General features: G+C 36.4%; 1 protein-coding gene across 4 annotated transcripts in view; it reads left to right on the top strand.

The window, feature by feature from the left end:
- Positions 1 to 25,141, top strand: part of si:dkey-215k6.1 — a 343,472-nt gene that overhangs the window by 277,113 nt on the left and 41,218 nt on the right. For all 4 annotated transcript variants that reach the window (XR_012406773.1, XR_012406774.1, XM_679464.10 and 1 more), the window contains exon 5: positions 21,961 to 22,104. Coding sequence is in view for 2 of the 4 variants with exons in the window: in XM_679464.10 (XP_684556.5) it covers positions 21,961 to 22,104 (144 nt within the window). In the remaining 2 variants the exon portion in view is untranslated. The remainder of the gene's footprint in view (positions 1 to 21,960; positions 22,105 to 25,141) is intronic.

The following is a 25,141-nucleotide window of genomic DNA, read 5'->3' as shown; positions in this document are numbered from 1 at the left end:
TCATCTTGACCATATCTACCTGCCTAAATACATTGAGTTGCTGACATGTGATTGGCTGATTAGAAATTTTCATCAATGAGCAGTTAGGTAGGTACCAATAAAGTAGCCGCTGAGTGTATTTATGTAATATAAGACATAGAATATAATGTGTGTATTTATACTTAATAATGATATATTTATAAAGTTCAACAAAACCATTATAATCATTGGTAAGCATTGTTTTGAAATTCTTTTATATACTTATATTTAAATTAGTACTGAGTTAAGAAACTTACTTTTGCCCATGCTATTGAATAATTAATGGATTAATGAGAGCAAAGGTTGCCTATTAGATATACAATAAATATTGTATATACTGATCTCATACTGTGTATGACCATTACAGAGGCCTCAGAGTCAGTGGTTGATTTCATGCAATCTGTCCAAGGTATGTAATTTTTACCTATGGTGTGTGAATGATGAACGGCCACTGGTGTTCTGGAGCTAACAACTCAAAAATAATTTACCAAATCTTCAAATAGTCATCATCTTTAGAAATAAAGCACATATTTGGAGTCTAAGCAGCCACATTCTCCATATCCATAAATATATGAAATTAATTTGTAACCTTAAAGTTTTTACTTTCAAAATGTATTAAAAAATTTCTAACTAGAGACAGACCATTTTTAGTGTTGTTGTCATGTAATCTTTTTTGACAATTCAAAAATAATATTGATGTATTCCATTTATTCAAATTTATTCATTTTCCTTCAGCTTAGTTCACTATTTATTTGGGGTCACCACACTGGAATGAACCGCCAACTATTCCAGCATATGTTTTACATAGCAGATGCCCTTTCAGCCACAACCCAGTGGGGCAATTCCGAAGCAACCAGAGGAAACCCCCGTAAACAAGGGGGAGAACATGCAAACTCCTCACAGAAATGCCTAGTGGACTAGTCAGAATTTGAACCAGCAACCTTCTTGCTGTGAGGTGACAGTGCTTACCACTGAGTCACCGTGCCGCCATTTATTAAAATAATTAATGTAAATCTAATCAAGCTGTCTACTTAGTTTTTACCTTTTAACAACCAACTTTTTGTGATCTTTTTCATGCTTTGCTGAAACTGTGGGATAGCAGAGTTATGACAGGAAAGCTAGGGTAGGCGGAAATCAAACTTAGGTCACCATGAGTTCAGTTACTACATGTCTGTATCTTCAACCACAAGCCTAGATGCACTGACGGTTAATGAAATATTGCTTTGCTTCTCATACCTTATAAAAGATCAGTTATTTTTACGAAAATAAAGTCGCTTACTGTTGGCGTTAGACTAATGTTGAGAAAACGAGAAAGCCTCAAGCAAACTCAATGTACGAAGGACTTCAAATTTATTTTCATATACAATAATTAGTTACTTTTTATGTACCAGTAGCTAAGGTTTGCCCAACACTGATTAGCACATACAGGAAATCAACCGAACCGCAGAAATGTGGGACACGGGACTTAGCGGCTCCGCTTGTCAACAATAAGCCTTTGAAATCGTGAGACGGGAATGCAGACGCACACAATGGCTTTGAAAGACATCTCCTAATTGGATGTTGACATGCTCAAGTGAGCTGTGTGATACAGGAGGAGAAATGTAATGAATCTGCTAATTAGAGGTTAACTTGAAGTGTGCGTACAGCTGTCAGAAGGGTGTTTAGTTTTATGCTGATGACCACATGCGGCTCCTCCCACTTGTTTATTCATCCGCTGTGTGTCATTTTTCATGTTTGACGTTGGCTTTGCTTGATGACTTGTGTCAAAACTGCTGACGGCCGACTGTATTAGTCTGATTTTTTTGGCTTGTGTACTGCTGACTTGCTCTAAGATTGCTATTGTAATTAATCAGCTTCTTTAAGGGTGAGAGCTGTATGTGACTTAATTGTTTTCTGCTGTGACCTGCACATTTCACTAGCACGATCACATTTACAAGCTTGTATTTCAAAGCTTAATTACGGTCAGTTACGAGCTGCCATCGAGGCCTTGCTGATGAACTGTGCGGCTAGATGTTTGTGACCTCCCCGATTTTATGGCTTTTTAGCTTTGTATTAAATACAAGATGAAAGCCATTGCATTTATAGCAGGTGCACAGCACTGATAATGACAGCCAGCGGTGATGTACTTAGACACAGTGCATTGTGGGGGATCAGGTGACACCGCCGCCTTCCCCTTGGGAGTCTGTTTATTTTCACCCGAAATTTGGCGTCCAAGTTTGAAGCTACGAATAATTGGATCGTTTCTCTTACAAAGCAACAAAATGACCTACCATTGTAATTACATTGACATTTACTGTGACCTCTTTTTTTGTGTACCAGAATGGCATTCACACCAGTTCTCTGAAGGTCAGTAATCCCCAAAACCCAAATTGCACCGGATCGAATTGTCTGCCGTTGGAATCACCCGGACATGACGCTGTAAAATAATTACAGGCGCGTATCGATAGTTCCTAAAGTGTTAATGTGCCTTAATTGAGTTCTATTTTTAGGTCTCCATCCACTAAACTAATGCACTGTAAATCAGGCTAGAGCACTTTATGCCATTTCCTGTTAAATCCATATTGACAGAGCTATGTAGACCATTATCCCCAGATCTTTAATTAGAGGTGCTTTCTAAGGTAAGCATGACTACTTTTCAAACCCCCCTAGTAATAAAGTACTTATTCTCTCGGCATGAATGATGCTTCAAATTATGCAGCGTGTTGAGAAATTGCTGAGTTAGCTTTGTCTTTTCTAAGCAATAGCACTTGAAATCTCATAAATTTTGAGTAAGATATTATTGTGAGCGGGTTCTTTTAACTTGCAACCACATACTGTAGCAACATGCTGACCACCACTCAGAACACATTAGTAACTGGATAGCAACACTTTGTAGACAAGGGTCAAGATTAAATGGCGAGGAAGGATTCCTTTTTTGTATCTCTGTAATATAATGCTTGTTTAAAAAAAATCACAAACTGTAACATTTTGTTAGAGCACCTTTAGCATTGATAATGGTATGTATTTGCCATGGCATTGTTTCAGTAAGCTTCTGCAATGTCACAACTTCTGTTCCTATCCAGATTTGAACTCTCTATCTTAAGTTAGACCACCATGCAAAGCTTTCTTCAGCACATCCCAAAGATGTGTTAAAGGGATAAAATCTGGACCCTGTTGCGGCCAATGCATGCTTTTAAAATGGTGTCTCATGCTCACTGGACCACTCTTTCGCAATTTGAGCTTGATGATTACTGGTATTGTTATAATGGTATTTGCATGTGAGGTCAGGGCGAAAAAATCAACAAGAAATGTTAACCTGGTTATTCAATTCAGGTGGTCAGCTCTTTGCACACCTAAAGTTCCGGTGCCCCCACAGGCTTGTATGGTAGGCCGGCATTATGGGTGCATCACTTCTTCCACTTCTCTTCTTAGGCAAAGCAAGTTTATTTATATAACACATTTCATACACAATGGTAATTCAAAGTGCTTTACATAAACAGGAATAAACGAAATAAGTTTAAGAAAATAAAAACAACAAAGAATAAACATCACTTCTAAACAGGTTAAATCTGGACTCATCAGACCTCAAGACCTTCTTCATTATTTATGTTCCCTGGCAGATTTTTTGCTTCAACTAGGCTCACTGATGAGTTTTCTTAAGGCTACACATCTGTTTTGTCCTAATCGCTCGAGTTCCATTCGCATTATGTGGGTGAAAATGCTATGACTTTCACTTTTAAACAAAGCCATGAATTCTACTGTTGTTTTTGTGAAGATTTAATTTCACCGGAAGTTTGAGTACTTATTGATCATTCAAATTTTTCCTTAAAGATGGTGGTTCACCATTATCTTTCCAGTTAATAATAATGTATGGCACAAATCCAACACAGGCTCCTTGTGGATATACACCTCTGCTACAGCATGTCTTATTAATTATGTCTCATGTGATATTAATCTTGTCTTTCCGAATAAGACACTTGCAATCTTAATCAATATGTGTCCTGTCGAAACCAAATCTACCTTGAAGTATAAATAATGTAACCTAACCTAACTTAACATTTCTGAAGAGCGCAGATTATGTAGTCAGAGGTATGTCTGGCTGCATTTCATCTGTAAAACAAATGCTATGGGTCGGTATGACACAGACGGTTTCTCTTTTTTTTCACACTACCCCTGACCACTTACCTCCATATTGATGGCTTTTTCAGTTTGCCCCATAGCTCGCCACGTTGGCCAATTTGGGACGTGGAGTGGAGTTGACTGTGATGACGGGGTTTGAGTCCAGCTGCTGAAAACGTGGTAAAATCAGGTGACCGAGAATGCTTTTCTTTATTTAGATTGCTTTTGAAAACACTATCGATTGGGTTTAGGGAAGGGGGTGGGTGGGTCAGTCAGTCAGTCGACATTAAACTTGGCTGAAGTGTATATTGTGCCCTATGGTGGATTTATGAGAGAAGAGGATGCACGAGAAAAACAAAAACTGTGAGCAGACATACCTCCGGTTACATATTTCATATTTCACTCTTCCCAGAAATGTAGATCTGGGAATGTATCCACAATAAGCCTGTGTTGCAACAATCTTAGCTATTTCAGCAAACTCTTTAGATGTTGTCTGTTCTTGACCCATGCCAATAATTTGAGGGTTTAACAACCAGGTAAAACAAAATCATCAATGCAGTAATTATCCACTGCAAAGGTTTTACTTAATTGCTTAGTTACATCAAGGTGGTGATTTTTGTTTTGGACAGACAGTGTATATACATTATTAAAACCCAAACTATTGAACTGTTGTGTAAAAAATAAAGAACATATCATTCAACACAAGAATTCCAGTGAAGCATACTGATTTCCTTTTGTTAAATTCTGCTTTAATGTGACTTGCTCTGACCCGATGTGCTTCAGATACAGCTCTGTGGTGGGGAATCTACGTGGATTAGTTGAATGATGCCAGCTTATGGTCCTTCTGATGCTTTATTGATTCAGCTTTGGTCAGTCTCTGGAGAAAGCTGCTCTTCGGGCTGCTGCGACGGATCTCGTTGTTTGAGGGTTTCGGTTCAGCGCGCCCTAAACTGCAGTCTGTGTGGTCAGGCCATTTGTGGTTGTCAGAGTAATTGACCAGAGCATGAAGGTTTGAAAACACACCACATCTACAATCAAATCAGCCAGATCATTTTCACAATAATACTTTAATCATCAGAGCATTCTAAAAAAAAAAAAAAAAAACAATCCTCTTAATGGGTTTTTCTATCATAATTTGAACCAAAATCTTTCCCATTTAACAGCTTTGAGGTTAATTACAGACCTTCAGAGAATTTGTAATGGTTTGAATGGTTATAAAGGAAACTATATTGGTTCCTCTGGGTCTCTAATTTTTGGTTTCTATTGGTGACATGTTAAAAAACCCAATAAATCAATATGGAATATGTCCCAAAACACACTAGAATGCACTGGTTTAAAATGCACAGGTTTAAGTAAATACATTTTGATAGATTTTAATGTGTTTAATGGTATTTGTAGTGGAAACCAATGGAACTTTGACAGTTTCTATTGCTTTTTTATTATTTCACCAGGGTAATAAAACACAGATCACAACCCTTTCATTCACTGCAACCAATTATAACAAAATTTGCTGTCCTCCGTCCAATATCGCATGCCTCCGTGCTAAAGGCATCTGATTGATGGTTTGTTATTTACTGTGGAGAAACTTCAGCCTCTGTACACAGACATTCTCAGTTTTATAGTTCGTCGCCCATTGCCCATCTGATCCAATCCTCCATCCAGCCTCTATTTAGGGGAGGAAACACGACCCATAAATCACTGCTGTGCCCATGGACACCTCTCTTCTCTTAACGCTTTGTGATATATATGGGCCTGTGCGCTATAGCTGCGGTTATGGCAGGAGGAGCTCATGGAAAATTGGATATCAAGGCAAAGGGGGAAAACAGGAAATGGGCTTAAGGATCGCAATGTGATTGGGCCTGGGGGCAAGAGAGCAGAAATTAGCATAAGACGCACAGTAGGAAACTGAGATTGGCCCAGAACATGACAGCTGCATAGTAATTATTGGCCCTACGCTTTCCTCATAAATTCACAACGGGCAGTAGCTTGAACACCAGCCCTTTTAATGGCACAATTCCCACTGCAGTCTTGGTGGTGGAAGACTTCAGCTTCACATTTATTTTATTTTATGTATGTATTTATTTATTTATTTATTTATTTATTTTGTACACATGAATGGACAGAAAACACTTATAATGAAACTTGAAATGTCAGTTTATTTTCAGTGAGTGTGTTGTTTATAAATGTTTCCAATTAAATCCATTGGAGCTGAGTGGACGTAGAATGCAGTTAGGGTTATATATTTAACTCAGGGCCATCTGTTTGCTTTTAAGTGAGGATTCAGTTAATAAACATGATGAAAACGAAGCCCTTTATTTTTACATTTGAGAGCTAGCAATGATGTACAGGAGTTAAGCTAAAATTGAAACATGATAATAAAAAAACGGACTAATATTTAAGTCTAATATTTAATACAGACAAATATTAAAGGTCCCCTATAAAGAAATCAAGGTATGCAGTGCATACGGGAAGTATTCATAGCGCTTAACTTTTTCTACATTTTTTTTATGTTACAACCTTATTCCAAAATAGATTAAATTCATTTATTTCCTCATAATTCTACATACAATGGCCCATAATGACAATGTGACATAAAAATGACAATTTATTAAAAATAAAAAAACCTGAAAAATCACATGTACATCAGTATTCACAGGCTTTGCTCAATACTTTGTTGATGCACCTTTGGCAGAAATGACAGCCTCAAGTCTTTTTGAATATGATGCAACAAACTTGGCACACCTGTCTTTAGGAATTTTTGACTATTCCTCTTTGCATTACCTCTCAAGCTCTATCAGGTTGGATAGGAAGCAATGGTGTACAGCCATTTTTAGATCTCTCGAGATGTTCAACAGGATTTAGGTCTGGGCTCTGGCTGGGCCACTCAAGGACATTCACAGAGTTGTTGTGAAGCCACTCCATTGATATTTTGGCTGTGTGCTTTGGGTCATTGTCCCTTTGGGTCATTGTGAAATCTGCTAGTGTTAAACCCTTATGACAAACAGACCTATCAGAATGCAATACTGACTCGTGCTGCACATGGGACTGTTACTTAGCACTGCCTCTACATTTACATGAACTTTAGTTTAGGTCATGTTCTACATCAGGCAGACCTGCATGATCAGTCAAATCATCAGAAGTTCAGCAGCCAAACAGACTGATAAGTTGCACGTAGGAGGCACTGTGAGCTGCATATCAGCAGAGCTCATTAATAATTCAAAACCATTCCAAATAAGGTCAATAAGGACCTTCTCTTTCTAGGCGAAGAAAAGACTGACACTGACTACATTTTATGGACTACATTTTGTGTAGTCCTATGCCACATACCTACTATGCAATTTAACTTATTAATTCAATGTAGAATGTCACCTTTAAAGACTTCGCCCCCTGGTCATGCCTTGTGCTTGAATACTGTGATGTGTAAAGTTCAGAGAGTTCAGAAACGGAGCTTGTTAATATAGAAAATAATTCTTTGGAGTGGTCTTTGTGCTTTGCAGATTTTTTTCATGATCAAACAGCAGTCTGTAAAAAGCATGAAGGGCATCTTTAAGTAGAACAAAACTGACATTTGCTTTATTAGTTTATCTATTCATTTTATAGTCTAGTATGAAATAGATTCTGCGTATCAGAATTGTTGTCTGTCTCTCAAATGGCAGAGCATAATTCTTACACTGACTTCAAGTACTGGCAAAAATGTGTCTTTTATTTACTGTTTTAACATTAAATACAATGATAAATGCATGGATGGAAAATGCTGATTTACATTTACAATCTTTTCTTGGCCAAAAAAGTATTAAATGACCAACTTAATTAGCTTGCTGCATGTTTTGATGTATTTGCATTAATATAAGAGAGAAAAAATCAGTTTCCATTTCTTTTTGATGTCGGGTTTAATTATTTTTTGCTTCCAAATAACTAGAGGAATCTGCAAATTGAGTTTAGATTAATTACATGTTATCTTTATGCCCGTGTACATTGTTTTGAAGTATTTGCCAGAGCCAGTCAAGACTGCTTTGCTTCTGATGGCAAGTTCATGAGTTGGAAAATGGCTCAATTGTCAGCACAGAGATGTAAACATGCAACAGAATATGCTAGTTATTTAAAAAAAAAAAAAAAACAGCTTTAGAATTTCTGGCCCACAGGATTTGGCAAATCTGGAAATAAAATCCCCCAGTTTCAGTTGCTAGAGCCCCTCCGTCACAACCCACTCACACACACCAAGCCAAACTGACAAATCAAGTATCATCGCCTATGCCAGGTTATGCAATTGAGAGGGAAAAATACACGCTCTCACAGATGTCTGCGCTTTTAGACATCATCCCGAATTACTGCTGGCTTGCATTTATTCAGATGCATGTTTCGTTCAACAAAGAGACAGCTTCCAGATGTATTGATATTTGAGGATTTGTAATGCTGCTTTTTACACTCAAGATCTCCGATGTGTCTCCCTGCGTGTGAATGCAGTCTAATGAACTCTGAAATGGACCCTCTTTCAGTGTGTGTGTGGGGTAAATAAGAAAAGAACATTTGCGTATTGATTGTGAGAACAAGGAATCTGAAATGCTTTATTAGATCCAATAACCCAGTCATTGGTGAATGAACTTAATGGATGATTTTTTCTTTTTTTTTTTCCCTACTGGTCGAATCGATAGAAAGGAATCACCATTACTCATTCACAATAGTTAAACTGAGTGACTGACCCCTAGAGGATGTAACAGAACTGCATGTTTCTTGTGTGCTCATATACGTATTTGTTTCCAGTCTCAGTTTGTTGTGCAGGAAATCTATCATTTCTTGGCTGATTTTCCGTAAATACAGTGGTTTATGAAGTGTTTGTTGGCCTGTCTCACATTTTAAACAGCGGCATTAGTGTATTTTGAACAGTGTTCAATCTTTTCTTCTGGAACGACTTTTGTAATAGGATTACAAACTCATTTAAGAGTTAAACGGCAAAGAAGAACATAAAAGCTATTGAGTAGTTCACAACATTTTAAACTTTAAATCCAAAAAGTATTTTAAATGTGCAGTAGGTGATTGTATTCTGAAACAGTTGTTGTTGTGCTGGTTGAAAATCTCTTTACATTCCAATAGTATTGATTACAGTAAATGATCTTAATGTATTAACATGTATTTTCATATTCTGGGTGAGGCATAAAACTGCAAAATGTTCATCTGATTAAAATTTGTCAGACCGACAATTCCCATAATTCTGATAAGTAGCCTAAACTGTCTGTCAACAAATGTAGATTTGTACATCTGCGCACCCCTGTTCACTCAGATCCGCCATTTCCACGTGCATGTACGCCGCATTCAAATGCACATGAGAGTGTGACAGTGGTGAAAACAAATGCTCAATCAAAGCTTTAAAATTCTGAATCATTATTGGAGTTACTTATGCACACTGGAGGAAGGATGACACCATGGCTGAAGTATTTCTTTTAGACAGGTAATGCTCTGTTTTAAAACTATTCAGTCACGCAAAGCTTTTGTAGATTTTGTTGTTATGAGTGACTTCATATGCACAGAATTGTTGTTCAGCCACTGAAATCTTCAGAAGAAAGACAGTCATGACTATATTTAATTTCATAAGGTACCTGACAGCAGCAACACCAGCAAAACATTAGTAAATAGTGCTATTCTGCTTAGCCTGCTTTTACTAAGCTGAATTTGGTTTTATATTCACATTGGGTCAGAACAATGACAACCTGTGCTATTGAATATTCGGTCTGAAATAGTGTGTACCTATGGCTTAGTAATAAGTGTAATTCCTGCCAAGCCCTAAAGCATAGTCATTTTAGGACAAAACTTGTGAGAAAGTGAGACCAGCTATCCTTGCATGCATGAAATATGGTACATTATGACAAGTTATGCTAGCTAACTACACAACTATAAACGTGCTAGATTGATTACAGTTTTTCGTGCGCAATTGTAGTATTATAAAGTACTATAAAGTTTTCTAACTGGTGAATGACATGATCTTTTAGGAGGCATGACTTTTGACGACAGGGTAGGGACTGTGTTTTTTAAAGCTATTGCACTTTTAATGTAAGATACAGAAGTGCTAGTTAGTGGTTTTAATGAGGTAAATAACAATCCAATAAACTACTATAAATGACGTGACTTAAAAGCCCTGAGAAATTCAAAGGCATTGATTTTATATGATTAAACTTCTGATCACTAAACTCAACAAAAAAGAGCATCGTCTTTGCTCCGTATGTTACTCCAGAGACTGTACCAAATAAGTGACACATACATTTCACTTTTTTTACTTGAAAGCTGCCTAAAATGTGCTAGCACTTTCTTTGCAGAATTATTATTATTATTATTACTATTTTTACTATTGCTGTTGTCCTTTTACTTTTTAAAATCTTTTCTTGCTACTACTGTTGTCAACACAGGCTCATTGTGAAAACGTACCCCATGTACATTTCTGGAGAGCGCAAATCATGTAGCCAGAGCTACGTGTGACTGCATTTCGTCTTTAAAACAAACGATATGGTGGTTCGACATCGCCGATGGCTTCTGTTTCTTTTTGCACTCATCAGCTGACCACTTACCTCCCTGTGGATGGCTTTTTTGCTGTTAGTTTGCTCAGTAGCTCACCACATACATCGGCGAACTTGAGATGCAGTAAGGAGTTGACGGCAACAAAGTAAATAACAGGGTGATATTGTGGTAAGATCTGAAAACGTGGTAAAAATCGGTGCTTTTGAAAACACTATAGCTGTATCTCAATATGTTTCTTCAGCGTTCTAGCGTCCTTGTGTTCTCATGTAACATCATTATCAGCCGCCAACAATCAACTCAAGATCGCAAGAATGGAGGATGCGTAAAAGTTCCTGGATATGTTCTTGGTATCGAGGATGTGTCGTTGCAGACTTGAGCACCGGACTCACTCTAGAATTTTCAGAAGTCATTGCGACTGGAGGTGGGAAGCTCAGCATTTAATATAGAGTTATTATTAAAGTTTAGAGATGTATCTTATTTGTCTCAGGATTTTTCTTAAATGAGACAGTGAAAGTAAACATGAAAATGTAAACATTGACATGAGAATCTTAATAAAGGCATAAACACATTAATGGTGTTCATTTGCTGTTTGTATTGTGCATAGTATATTTGTAATAAATCATTGTAGAAACGCTTCAATGTTTAAATAATTTTCCGTTAAAATGTGTGAAGGTCATGTGACCATCTGGAAGACCTCTCTGGTGGATTCACGAAAACAAATACTGCAAAAAACATACCTCCTGGGATGTATTTTGTGCTGTTCAGAAATGTATACAGGAGTACGTATCAATATTGAGCCTGGGTTGATTGCTGTTGGTTATGACACATAGAACTTGCACTAAAAGGAGGGACAAACGCAAATGTCATTGTGTTTTGTGCAATGACAATAAATATTTGAATTGTGAAGCCTGTGTATTTCTTTGTGTGTTGTCTCAGAAAATCCACTGTATTTCGTAAAAGTTAGTTTTTCGCTTGTAGGTGCTGTATCAGGTTGGTAATACTGAACAAGGTTTGCACAATGTCTCTGGCTTGATGCGGTGCAGTCCATACCAATCAATTAAAATGCCTCAAAAGAGATGTCTGAGATCGAATCAGTATATCTAAATTGCGTTTGTTTCTTAAAATGTTATAACCCTTAGTTTCACACTCTCACGTGGACAACCACCATCATAAGGTGATCACCAAAAGTCTGTGTATAGTCTGAGCACAGTGACAGCAACATCCATAAAAACACAAAAAATACATCATATCTACATTGATTTGGTTTATTTGTTCTGGAAGTCTTCATGCTTTTCAGTAGGGTATCTTGTTTATGCGTTAATCTTCGCGTCAATCCTTGGTGAGCGGGATCCTAGCGATACGCAGATCCAATCAGTCACTCCTGTCCCCGGCACGTATAAAATGCATTCAGCCCAGACAGGTGACCAGTCAAAGAGTGTTATCCATCCCTTTGTCTGGCCTGGCTCACGCACCGCTGCCGCGCTTCTCATTTGACAGAGAGGATTTATAATGTCACACCGACAACCCGTGAAGTACGAGCACGAAGCATCGCACTGCAACAGCATCATTCTCCGCTCCTCCACTTGAGGAGTGTGAAATTCATTAGCTCAATGGTTATAAAGAGATTAGGAATGTGACGTAATGGATATCAATTATGATTTATTCAGTCTGCTAGCGTGAGAGAGCGCTGCAGCTGGATCTCTTGAATATGAAGAGGCGTGCGAGAGTGTGTATTTGTATGCCGTGTTTGTGTTTGTGTGTCTTTTTATGCAGAAGAAACTCATTCATGCCATGACACTCAGGGAGCAGCGATACTTCCTGCTTCTTTAGCGGCTTATTACTGATGTCGTCATACAAAATTGGAGTCTTGTTTGTTGAGCTGTGCAGTTGTCTGGCTGGTAGATTGGTCTGTATTGTTTGTGTTTGTACCGGTGTGTCATAGCACATTTTTTGTTGTTGTATCTTTTGGCTTTATACGCAGAACTCTGATTATGAAAGTGTTAGTTAACTGAATCTAGTAAATAAAAAGTCAATGAAGCCTTAACTATTTATATTACAATTAAGAGGATGCATGTAAACACTTTACTGCAATAAAAACTGGTTGTCTGCAGGGTCTTAAAAAGTATTTCAAGTTGATCAATTAGTTTGGAGAACTTTAAGGACTTTAAAAAGTCCTAAAAAAGTCTTAAATGCTATTTAATAAGGTATTACATTTTGTATCAAATTTGATTATATTTATGCAGCTTGATGACATAGTTGACCAGGTCCACTACGTAGTTGGTGATCGTCTACACCCCCTAGCCTAAACCCAACTGTCACAGCACCATGGGCGCTACCTTAATGGGCGGTACAAGGTCCACTAGATAGTTAATGATCGCCTATACCTTGCCCTAGCCTAAACCCAACCGTCACAACAACATGGGCGCTACCTTAGTGGACGGGACAAGATCCACTACGTAGTTGACGATTGTCTGCTAGTCCCTCAACCCTAAACCTAACAGTCACAGCAGCATGGGCGCTGCCTAAGTGGGCGGTACAAGGCGATCACTGTTGGCAATCAGGCGGGCGGGTCGAGTGACGTGACAAAGTTGAGAATACTTCAGCTTTATGCAAATAAAGAGCGACTTTCTTGAGCGACAGCCAATACCAGCAGAGCTTCTGTCATTCTCTCTCAGCTCATTCAGAGGCTGGTTGTATTCGTGTTATATAGACCTACATAGACCTCCAGGAGGTCGCCAACCAGAGCGACAGGCAGGTACAAAGTCGCTGCTAGTGTGAATAAGACATTATGTAGCATCATTTCACAAAAAAAAAAAAAAAAAAAACTGATTATGTTTTATATTCATAATTTTAAGTAATTCAATCTATTTTAAATCACTAACTGCCCACGCTAATGCTAACTAAATCTTTTGTGTGAATCACAATGAAAGTGCAATTGTTGCCTGAGCCTGTAAGAGAAGGTAAAAATGAAATATATTGCATTGTATTGTAAATGAGTTATCACAAACTAAGACTCTTTGGTTGGGCTTTCTTACACAATCACTATTTAACAAATATACTGTAACCTAAAGAGGCAATGAGGTCTTAAAATATATTAAAAGAGTTTTTAAAAAGGTCTTAAATGGTGTTAAATTTCACTCTCTGATCTCTGTTTATACACTGAAGAAAAAACTAAACATTAGGTTATTATTAAATACAAACAAAAGACCAACATGGCGCACACACATTAAAGATTTTATAGTTCAATAAATTGTCAGATGCTTGCATTTATATGTTATTACATATGTAAATCAATTTCTGCTAATACTAGAAATTTTCTCTTCTCGTTATTGTGTTCAGTTTGTTCTACTAGAAAAACCAGTGAGATAAAAATAAGATTTTGAAATGCATTTAACTAAGTATTATTTAACAAATTATTACTTAAAGGGGATCTATTATGCAAAAGAATCACTTTTATTGGTGGTTTAAGCACAGTTGTGGGATGACAGTTTGTTAATATATACAGACAACAATGGTAAAAATGTATTAATTGATTTTTTTTTATAATCACACTTGAAAAAAAAAAACAGCAGAAACGCTTTGATTAATATTCTATTTTTTTTCAAATGCCCAAATAAGTCTTCCTTCTTCTGCATGAGCAACTTTTTTTTTTTTTCTGTTTTGGACATTTTTAGTTTTCACAGATAATGTTAGTCCAATTTTGAATCTGTTGCTTTTTCTTTTGAAAATAGGCCTGGGGTGACGCGGTGGCGCTTGACGCAGTGTTGTGTGGAGTTTGCATGTTCTCTCTGCATTCACATGGGTTTCCTTCCTGTGTCGACCCTAGATTAATAAAGGGACTCAGCCGAAAAGAAAATGAATGAATGAATGAATGAAATAGGCCTGGGAATACAATCTCATTTGAATTTAAACCAACAGCTACCAAAACGGCAAAATGTGTATTAAAGCCATAACGGGGCAGTTTCAAAGAGTAATAAAAGATATATTTATGGCCTGTTTTGAGCTAAAACTTATACTCTAGCTAAATTCTCTAAGCTAAATACTCTAAGCTAAATTCACACTCTAGGGACATCAGAGACTGGTTTTACATCTTGTAAAAAGGGGTATTATAGGTCCCCTTTAACAAAGGATACGATTTCTTTAGTGGAGCCATGGAGGCTCTGTCAGTATCTTAAAGTGAAGTTTATTCATAAACTAATTTCGAGAGGATCACGTGCTTATGATTGACACAGCTGGCCCCGAGTCAAGCTAATGTATGAACCACCAATCAGACTATTCCTAACCCGGTATAAATAACCAAACAATTTACCTTAAGTCATCTTCGTCTTGAAGAATCCCCCCTTCCACCCCTTCTCCTCCTTTTTTCTACAGGGCAGCGCAGCGGCCCAGTGGCTAGCACTGTGGCCTCACAGCAAAAAATGCCTCCGACTCGGGTATCCACCCAACCGGACAGCATTTTCGGGTGGAGTTCATGTTCTCCCCGTGCTTGCGTGGGTTTTCCCCGGGTGTTCCGGTTTCCTCCCACACTCCCAAAAATATGAGACTTAAGTAAATTGATTAAACCAAATTAGCACCAAATTCAATTCTGTCAGCAACACATCACCTTAGCAATCCTTACGCAGCAGGAGGGGGGTTGGGGGAGGGAGAGAGGTAGGGAGGGAGCTCCGGGCTCGAGGCTCTCATGAGCTTGGGGCTCTCTCCCGGGACAGCATGCCAAACTAGCTTATTACCAATCATCAGCAAAGTGTGAACTCTTGAATTGAAAGCGAATAGATCCAGCTATGACTGCTGTTGATGGTGGCGGTGTGGAGGATGCTAGATAAACGTTTGCGTCAGTATCTGGAAACAAATGAATGAACGAATTAATAAATTAATGAATGCTTATATATTCCTTGAGTCATGTGACCATTGGTTTGGACTTAATGTAATGTGTGATTTGACATTACGTCTTCTTGGTTGAACTAGTTCTAAAGCTTTGTTTACTTGTCTTCAGCAGACTCTATCACTACATTGTTTATCTTTCTGAAAATACCATAATTTGTATACACATCCTAAAAGTTAATCCTGTCCTACTGATATGCTTTTATATCAACAATTTTCACATCAGATGCTGTCTGTCAGTAGTGAATTGCAATGTAGCCGATTGACAGGTTAGAATTCAATGCACAATAGTCCAGTCATTACTGTCATCAGTGCTTATTACAGATGCTATCATACAATACTGTTTTCACATTTCACTTGAGGAGGTCTTTTTCTGTCGAGCTGTGTGGTAGTCTGGCCAGTAAATAGGTCTGCAGTGTTTTTATTTTCACTGGCATGCCATAGCATATATTTTTAGTTGTATGTTTCGACCTTATATCTAGCTAAGTGGAATAAAGTAGATATGAACCTATAGCTCTCGTTCATTCATCATGTTTATCTGTCAGGACGCCAGATGAAAAACTGCTCATGTTGCAGCCAGGTAGATTTTTCCTCCTCTATTGTATTGTGTCTCCTTTCCTTTTTTTTCTCTCTCCCTTTTTCCCCCAATCCCATTTTTCTTCTAAACACGCACACACAGAGTTTTTCATTCTGTAGGTTGCTGTAGGTGTGATAGACTGTATGTGAGGTTTCTACCTGCCTAAGTTTAATGCACATTTAATGAGGGACTCAAACTGCGCTCAATATCAGACAGTTTCTTAAATCAAGTAATCAGTATTATGTTTAGAGTCAGTGGGGTAAGTGCACTAAGCAACTCATGAGTGGTTTTAGTGGTGAGTTTTTCACTAGTTTTACCAGACATTAAGATGAAAATGGTGGTTAAATCATTCTTTTTAGAGTAAACATGTATTTAAAAAAAATCATAATAATTAATTAATTGATTCATTTATTCATTGTGTTCTTAAAATCTTTACCACAATTGAAGCTGCACATTTAATATCCATTTTTGAAAAGTTTTGGTTTTATTTATTGCCTCATGCATTTGGCAACCAAAAATTTTCAAAACAGAATTTTTCTGTTTTAATTTAACTTAAAATGTAATTTATTTCAGTGTAAAACACTCAGTTTAATGCATCATTAATGAACAAAGTAGGTTTTTATTAAAAAACTAGAAGTTTGTTTACTTGTTTTTAAAGAATTTGAAGTCATAATTTTTCTGTTTTAATTTAACTTAAAATGTAACTTATTTCCCGCTAAAAGATTCAGTTTAATGCATCGTTCATCAACAAAGCAGGTTATTTATAAAAAAAATTTTTTTAAAAATTGAATTTTTTGTTGGTTTATTATGATTCAGTTTGTGTTTCATGTGTTTCATGTTACATCAAGTATTCCATAAAAATGCATTTAAAAATTAATTAATTAATTCAGTCATTGTGTTTTATTTCTAAAATCTTTACCAAAATTGAAGCTGCACTTTAATGTTTTTTTTTTTTTTGTAACTTTTGTTTCGAAAAAATGCCTCTTGGATTTATTTGGCAACAAAACATATTGTTTGTTTATTTGTTTTTTAAAGAGTTTGAAGTCAGCATTTTTCTATTTTAATTTAAGTTAAAATGGCATTTATTTCTGTGTAAAAGATTCAGTTTATTGCATCATTCATCAACATTTATTTAAAAATTGTAAGTTTTTTGTAAGTTTATTATATAATTCAGTTTGTGTTTTATGTTTAATATATTCTATAAACATGCATTTGTAAAAATCCGTCCGTCCATTCATTCATTCATTCATTCATTTTGTTTTTTTTCATAAAATCTTTACCCCAATTAAAACTGCACTTTTAATGTCCATTTTTGGAAAGTTTTTTAATGATTGAATGATAAAAAAATGCCTCACGCATTTATTTGCCAACAAAAATAGTATTTGTTTTTTTTTAATGCAGTTTTTTAAATCATTATTTTTATTTTTATTTTAACTTCAAATGTCATTTATTTCTGTGTTAAAGAAATATTGTCACACCATTCATTCTATAAACATGCGCTAAAGTGACTTAGATATTTGCAGAAGACTACTAAATGTGTTATGTTATACATTAGTTTACAGTATTGATGACACCAAAAATCCTAAATTAAAATCCTAAGTTAACTTAGTAGCATATACAAGACTATAGTAAAATTGTTACTCTTATTAATTAACAATAACAATTGTTTATAATCCTTATAAGGCCTTACTCTAATCAGTAGTATATAATAAAAATAGATGTATAATGATAAAACATTAAGCCAAATTACCTTAGGATGGTTTATGTTGTGTGTCTGATCTCTTCTGGTGGAGGTTTTGAGCTTCTCTCTGTGGATGGTGTTGTAATGACTCATTATGGCTATGGATAACTGCGATAACTGACCTCTCTTCTCTCCATAATTACCGGCTTTTTCATAAAGTTAAAATGTCAATTATGGGCACGACCGAGCCTCTGCCGGGCCCTCACTCTCATTTTCTGCCCCTCACGCTTCTCCTTTCTCTCCAATAAAGCAGTGTTTTCTCCCGAGAGTAATGTCTCCTCGTACTAAATATTTATGCGGTAAATACTTGAGGAGATGAATTTCGAGAGAGCCAAACCCACATGAAGACCTGTTAACCCTCTCTGAATGTGATGAAAACGATTGCATAATTGAGAATATGATAATTAATCTCTGTCAAAGCTGAGCAGTCGTGAGATATGAAACATCACGGTGCTGCCCGCCGTCAGCTTTACATTACAGAGGCTTGCCTTCACTGTGCCTCTATTTACTGCAGATACTTTTTCAAATCAATTTATCTGTGTTTGTGGAGGATTTGAGCTGTTCAGTTATTCCATTCAACTATTTATTAATGGAAAGGATGGAAAGTTCCCTAAAAAACTTATTTTGGAAACTTTCGAATTTTAAGACTGCATTTATTTGAAAAAGAAATAAAAATCAATAAACTACAGTAACATTGTGTGAAAAAAGGTGATTTTGTGAAATATTATTCAATTCAACTCAATTCATCTTTACTTCTATAGCGCTATAGAGGCCTCGGGATTGAGTATCCCTAAGTGAAAAACTAAGTGAAAATAATTAGCGTAGCTGCCGTTCATAGTGTATTTAAACACAAGATGCAAAATGATGTGCTATAAATGAAAATAATAGTTATATAAACAGACATAAAAACAAACATGTAAAACATATTTTCTAACGAAATGTTGTGCGCATTAAAACAGGAGTGTGTCCTACAGGTGGTTTGTCAACCCACTCACCTGCATGGAGTAAACTCATGCATCATACTGTTATGCTTCATTAAAAAGATAGGTCTTTAATTTAGTTTTGAATCAGGAATGCTATTCCAGAGTTTAGGAGCCATAAATAAGAAGGATCGACCTCCTTTAGTAGACTTTGCTATTCTGGGTATTACCAGCAGCCCTGGGTTTTGAAATCTTAAAGAGCGGGTTGGATTGTAGTAAACAGAATGTTATGTTGGTTAGATAAACAGGAGCTAGATTATTTAAAGTTTTATATGTAAGAAGCAATTTTTTTTATCAATACAGAACTTAACAGGCAGACAGTGTAAGGAGGATCCGCTGCGTAAAACATCTGCTGGATAAGTTGGCGGTTCATTTCGATGTGCCGAAACCTGATTAATAAAGGTACTAACAAAAGTCTTATTGTTAATTCTAGTTATTAAAGCAACAAATAATAACTTGACTTCTAGTTGATCATTTGGAAAAGTGTCAGAAGGTAGATTTTTCAGATGAGTCATCTGTTGAACTGCATCCTAATCATCACAAATACTGCAGAAGACCTTTTGGAACCCCCATGAACCCAAGATTCTCACTAAAATCAGTCAAGTTTGGTGAAGAAAATATCATGGTTTGGGGTTACATTCATTATGGGGGCATGCAAGAGATCTGCATAGTGGATGGCAACATCAACAACCTGAGGTATCAATACATTTGTGCTGCCCATTAGATTACAAATCACAGGAGAGGGCAAATTCTTCTGCAGGAGTGGGCTCCTTCTCACACTTCAGCCTACACATCAAAGTTTCTGAAAGCAAAGGAGGTCAAGGTTCTTCAGGATTGGTCAGCTGAGTTACCAGAGATGAACATTATTGAGCATGTCTGGGGTAAGAGGAGGCATTGAAGATGAACCCAAAGAATCTTATTGAAGTCCTGCAAGAACACTTTCTTTGCTATTCCAGATGACTTTATTAATAAGTGATTTGAGTCATTGCAGAGATGTATAAATGCAGTCGTACAAGCTCATGGGAGTCATACACAATACTTATTATTTTTCCACTGCACCTTGACTTATATATTCTATACTGTAAATTATTTCTGTTAAGTGACAAGACTTTCGTTTAAGTAAAGTAAGACCTTACTGTCCTAATTACATAATTACAAATCAAGACATGATCATGTTTTAATCAGGTAAAATAAGTGTAATCTATAGGCTCTTGCCTTTCATACACTGTAAAAAATGCAGGGTTCCGTATAAATCATTTATGTTGACCCAACGCAAATTAAGTTATCTTAACTCTTTTAACAAATTTCTGTGGATTAAACAAAAAATTAAGTTGTCCCAATGAAATCTTAAGAATTGTGTTGTTTGAGCTCAATGTAATTAAGTAGTTTGAACAAGCAACAAATATAATTTTTTGGGGGTGTATAAGCCACTTCTGAGACCAAATGATCTACTAGAAGTCAAGTTATTATTTGTTGTTCCTAAAACTTGGATATACGTGACAAGAATTTTGCCAGGTAGTGTATGTATGTACAGGCACACATTTAGTAATTTGGGTGCAACTGCAGCCATATTGGTTCCTGTAACAGGGGTGCGGATCCAAATGCAGGTTTATTAGCGAGGTCAGGTAAGCAATGGTCAACACAGGTGCAAACAGATGTATAAGGGCAATCCAGAGTCATAGTCAATATAACAGGCAGTTTATCACAAGTCAGGCAGCAAACAGGATTAAACAAATAAACGAGGCGAGGATCAAAAACACAGAAAAGCAAGACAAAGGAAACGCATTATAATGTCACTATACAGTAAACAATGCTCTGCAACAGTGTGTGTTTGTGTTGCTTATATTGTCCATGAATCAGTACTTGAGCAGCTTCAGCTGTGAGATTGTAATCAGTCAGGATGTGGAACTGGTTGTGTGTGAGTGTTGCATGACTGGGTGTTGTAGTCTATAACATGGTTGATTTGTAGTTCATGTAAATATAAGTGTATTTACCAGCGATCTCTGGCTGTATATTGCTGGTGATTGTAACAGGCCCAAATGTCCTATTATGCACTCTTTGTATTTATTTATTTACTTGTTTGTTTGTTTATTTTTTATATCACTCAATCATTGAAAAAAAAATATATAATCGATAAATAAAACGTTTTGTTTTAAAAACTATGTATTTATTGGGAGCAAGTTTCCTGGGGCCCTTATTTAGGGCTCCATGTTTCTTGGGGACCTAAAGGCTGATTTATATTTCTGCATCAAGCACATAGCCCTCGCCGTGGCTAACACAGACGTGTACCTCTCGAAAAATGTAACTTCACGTCGCAACGACACATAGCGCAAGCTCTGTGATTCGTCGACTTAGTAGCTGTGATGAGTGTGGACGGTGCTGAGAGCCACGAGCCCGATGGAGCGCTCGTTTACAAGTGTGGAGTCCCATGAAGGAGCTCCGGATAGAAACTTTTGTTTTGTGTTTTATCTTATGATTAAAGTTGTTGCACGTTCTTGCCTCTGAATGAGTGAGTTTAAGTGACTTTAAGCGTTAAGAAAACAAAACACTCGCAAAGAAACTCGACACAGGGGAAAAAAAAAACTACTACCAGCTTGCGTTTTGGAAGTGTTATTGCACAGCAACACAAACAGCATACAGAAATAGAAATGCACGACTACATACAAGACATGCGCCGTGGGTCACACTGATCACTCAACGCAGAAGTTTAAATCAGCCTTTAGCGGTTGCTCACCTCACTTACTGGTTGAATCCGCCCCTGTGTATGTGCACATGTGTGTGTATGTTTACTTCAATATAAGAGTTATATCTTAAAATAATTTCATCTATATTGTAAAAATCTGTATATTAAATGTGCTTTTTATTTTAGCAAATCTTTGTCTGACCTTCTAACACTCCCTTTATTATATTCTGTTGGTTTTTTATTACTCTAATCTTACTCTTTGATCTGCATTTGATTAATTGTCACTGAATTACTTTTATTGTCCTTGTAGTTTGAAATATAGCACCTGTCAAATGTATAATGTATAAGTAAAAAACCTAGTAAAAATCTTAAATACTACACTATTTACAGTACTATATTACTATATGAAATATTACCTCATACTATGGATTGAAATGTCTGTATAATTACAGCTGGAATTATTTCTGTCCAACAGGACACAGAGATTCTGAACACTGCCATTCTGACCGGACGGCGTGTTTCCATGCCGGTGAAGGTTGTGACAGTGGAGCAGGATGGGACAGTCAGAGAGGTTGACGACCCCATCACCTGCATCTCCACCGATGAGGACGTCCTGAAGGTGAGCTGGTCTGCTTTACTCCATCACAGCTTTAGGCAGGACATTGGAGATAGATTTCATCTTTGCAGGGAAGCCCACAGTGCAGGCAAAAAGAGAGATGAACAGACAAGAAAAACAGCGGGTGCCTGCGAAAAAGCTTTTTCCACCCACAAAGCTTTTCTTTTTAGTGGGTTTGAGACATTGGAGAAGTATTCATGCACACATCTATAACAAAAAAAAAAAAAAAAAAGAGAGACGTTTTCAGAATGGTCTGGAAGACAAACGCAAGATGTGTCGCATGAAATGACAGAGCTGATGCAAATTAAGGCATGAAAGGTAGCAGAGCCAGAGAAAGAACGGTGGCACTATGAGGATGAAAAATTCTGATGTAACAGGAGGAAACACCTTAAAATATAAACAAGCCAACCACGTCGTACCTGTGGCATTATTTATTTACCTCGTGTGGTGATTATGCATGCATGTGTTTACTGGCCATTTTGCTGGATGCGTGAGTTTATGAGGTTACATTACAAATAATTTATAACGTTACAAAATATTTTTGTTTCAAATAACTGGTGTAAAGAATCCTGAAGAAATTGCATCAGTGTTTCCACAAAATTGTTAAGCAGTGCGTTTGTTTGAAACATTATTGAAAAATTATTTATAACAATAACAATAAAATGTTTGTTAACCTTTTAACTGCGCCACCAAGAAAAAACTAATTTGAATTGCATTTCTTAACTCCTCATTAGTTAACACATGTTTTTTTCAACACATCCCATAAATTCTAAAATATCAGCCTCTACCAAATTGTTGATATGTCAGTTTATAGTAAAAGCACCAAGATTAATACATGTACTGAGAAAAATCTCAAAATATGAAGTATAAGAGCAACTGAAGTATGCCATAAAATATTTCAAATTCTCATTTAAAATGTTTTCTTGTTGTTGTTTTTTTCCAAAAAAAAAAAAAAAAAAACTAAATTCAAGTGTATTAGTGCAGTAGGATGATGTTTGTTTTATTATTATTTTTTTTTTGTAAACCAACAATGCTGTGTGTGTAAACCATTTTTCAAGAGTTCACACGTAGCTGATGATTGCTTATAATGCTTGTTTGGCATGCTGTCCTGGGAGAAAGCCCTGAGCTCATAAGATACCCGAACCAAGGACCATAAGATACTCGCAAGGCGAGAGGGGAGTTTGAGCTTAGGTAGATCTCGAGAGCTCCCCTGCTATAGTAGCTAATGAACAGATAGTGATTGCTCTTAAGAGATAACTACTTACTAGGAGCATGTCTATGGTGCCAATTTGGATTGGTCAATTAACTTAAGTTGCATGTTTTTGGACGGTGGGAGGAAACCGTGGAACCCGAGGGAAACCCATGGGAGCATGGGTAAACTCCGCACAAAATGTCGGCTGGCTTGGTAAGGACTAGAACCAGTGACATTCTTGCTGTAAGGCAACAGTGTTAACCACTGGGCCACCTTGCCACCCATCTAGGAAAAGAGGAGGAGTAGGGGTGGAAAGGGGCATTCTTCAAAACGAAGATGGCCATTAAATGGAACTTAGGGTATTTATAGTGGCTTAGGAATCGTCTGATTGGTGAATAATGAATTGAATAATGCAGGATCAGCCGCAAGCAATCATAAGCATGTGATCTTCTCGGAATTAGTTTATAAATAAACTTCACTATAAAACAGTCATTCTTTAAATGACTTTAACAGTCATTATTTAAAACAGAGTTAAAATATGGGCAACCATTTGGTAAAGCAGACAGTTAAAGGGTTTTAATTAGCATATTAGAATGATTTCTGAAGGACATTAAACGCTGGAGTAACGATGCTGAAAATTCGGCTTTGATTGACAGGTATAATCTTAATTTTATAATATATTAAGATAGAAAACTACTTTAGATGAAATTAAGTAGTGTTTTTCTATATTATATGCTTTCTTACAAACTTGTCTAATTGTGATGTATATATTAAAATTGAAAGGAACAATTCGGTGGATATAAAAAATACATTATTTTATTATATGAATTTTTTAAAACTTTTTTAATTGTGATGTATATATATATATTAAAAATGAGAGCAACAATTATGTGGATATTAAAAACTCTTTAGCACAATTGCTTTAATTTTTAAATATATAAAAATAGACTACAGTTACTTTAAATTGAATTATGTTTTACAATGTTACAGGCATTCCTACTTTGTTATTTTAATGTACAGTTAAAGTCAAAATTATTAGCCCTCCTGTAATTTAGTTTTTCCTTTTCAAATGTTTTCCAAATTATGTTTAACAGAGCAAGGTTTTTTCTTTTGTTTTGTTTTTTTACAGAATTTCACTAAAATATTTTTTTCTTCTGGAGGAAGTCGTATTTGTTTTATTTTGGCTAGAATAAAAGCATTATAAGGTTAATATTATAGCCTTCTTTTTTCGGTTGTCTACAGAACAAACCCAGTAGACACACAACATCATAAAACATTAATACTAGGTTAGATTTAGGTCACCAGCATCTAAGGACAACGTTATTTTCACATCCAATAACGATGTGAAATGACGCTGCTATTTGGTTGATTTTAGGTTGTTTTGGAATGTGATCAAAGTCCAGCATCGAGCCAACATCTCAAACCAACATCATACTGACATTTATTCGTTAGGTATGGCAGACAAATACCAATGTCTGATAGACATTAAATTGGTAATGTCCACACAGTGTCAAGCCGTAACATCATTAGATGTTGATATTTTGTTGTTTTTAGGTTGCATCGGAAAGTAACCAAAATGCAACGTATGTTTGATGTTGGACATTAATGTCTGCCTGTAGTTGGGTTTTGACGTCAACCCAATTTTCGTTTTCAAACAAATTATAACGTCCCAAGTCATTGGGGTACAACGTCATGTCCCGTGCTTGCTGGCAACCATCATTGTACAATGACATGCCTAGTTTCCCTAATGTGTCTGGTTAACATAATTAACCTAGTTAAGCCTTTAAATGTCACTTTAAGCTGAATACTAGTATCTTGAACAATATCTTGTCAATATTATTTACTTTC

The sequence above is a fragment of the Danio rerio genome, chromosome 5 (genome assembly GCF_049306965.1).
Source record: "Danio rerio strain Tuebingen ecotype United States chromosome 5, GRCz12tu, whole genome shotgun sequence".
NCBI classification, from domain to species: domain Eukaryota; kingdom Metazoa; phylum Chordata; class Actinopteri; order Cypriniformes; family Danionidae; genus Danio; species Danio rerio.
This window is presented reverse-complemented; position numbering and strand designations above follow the sequence as displayed.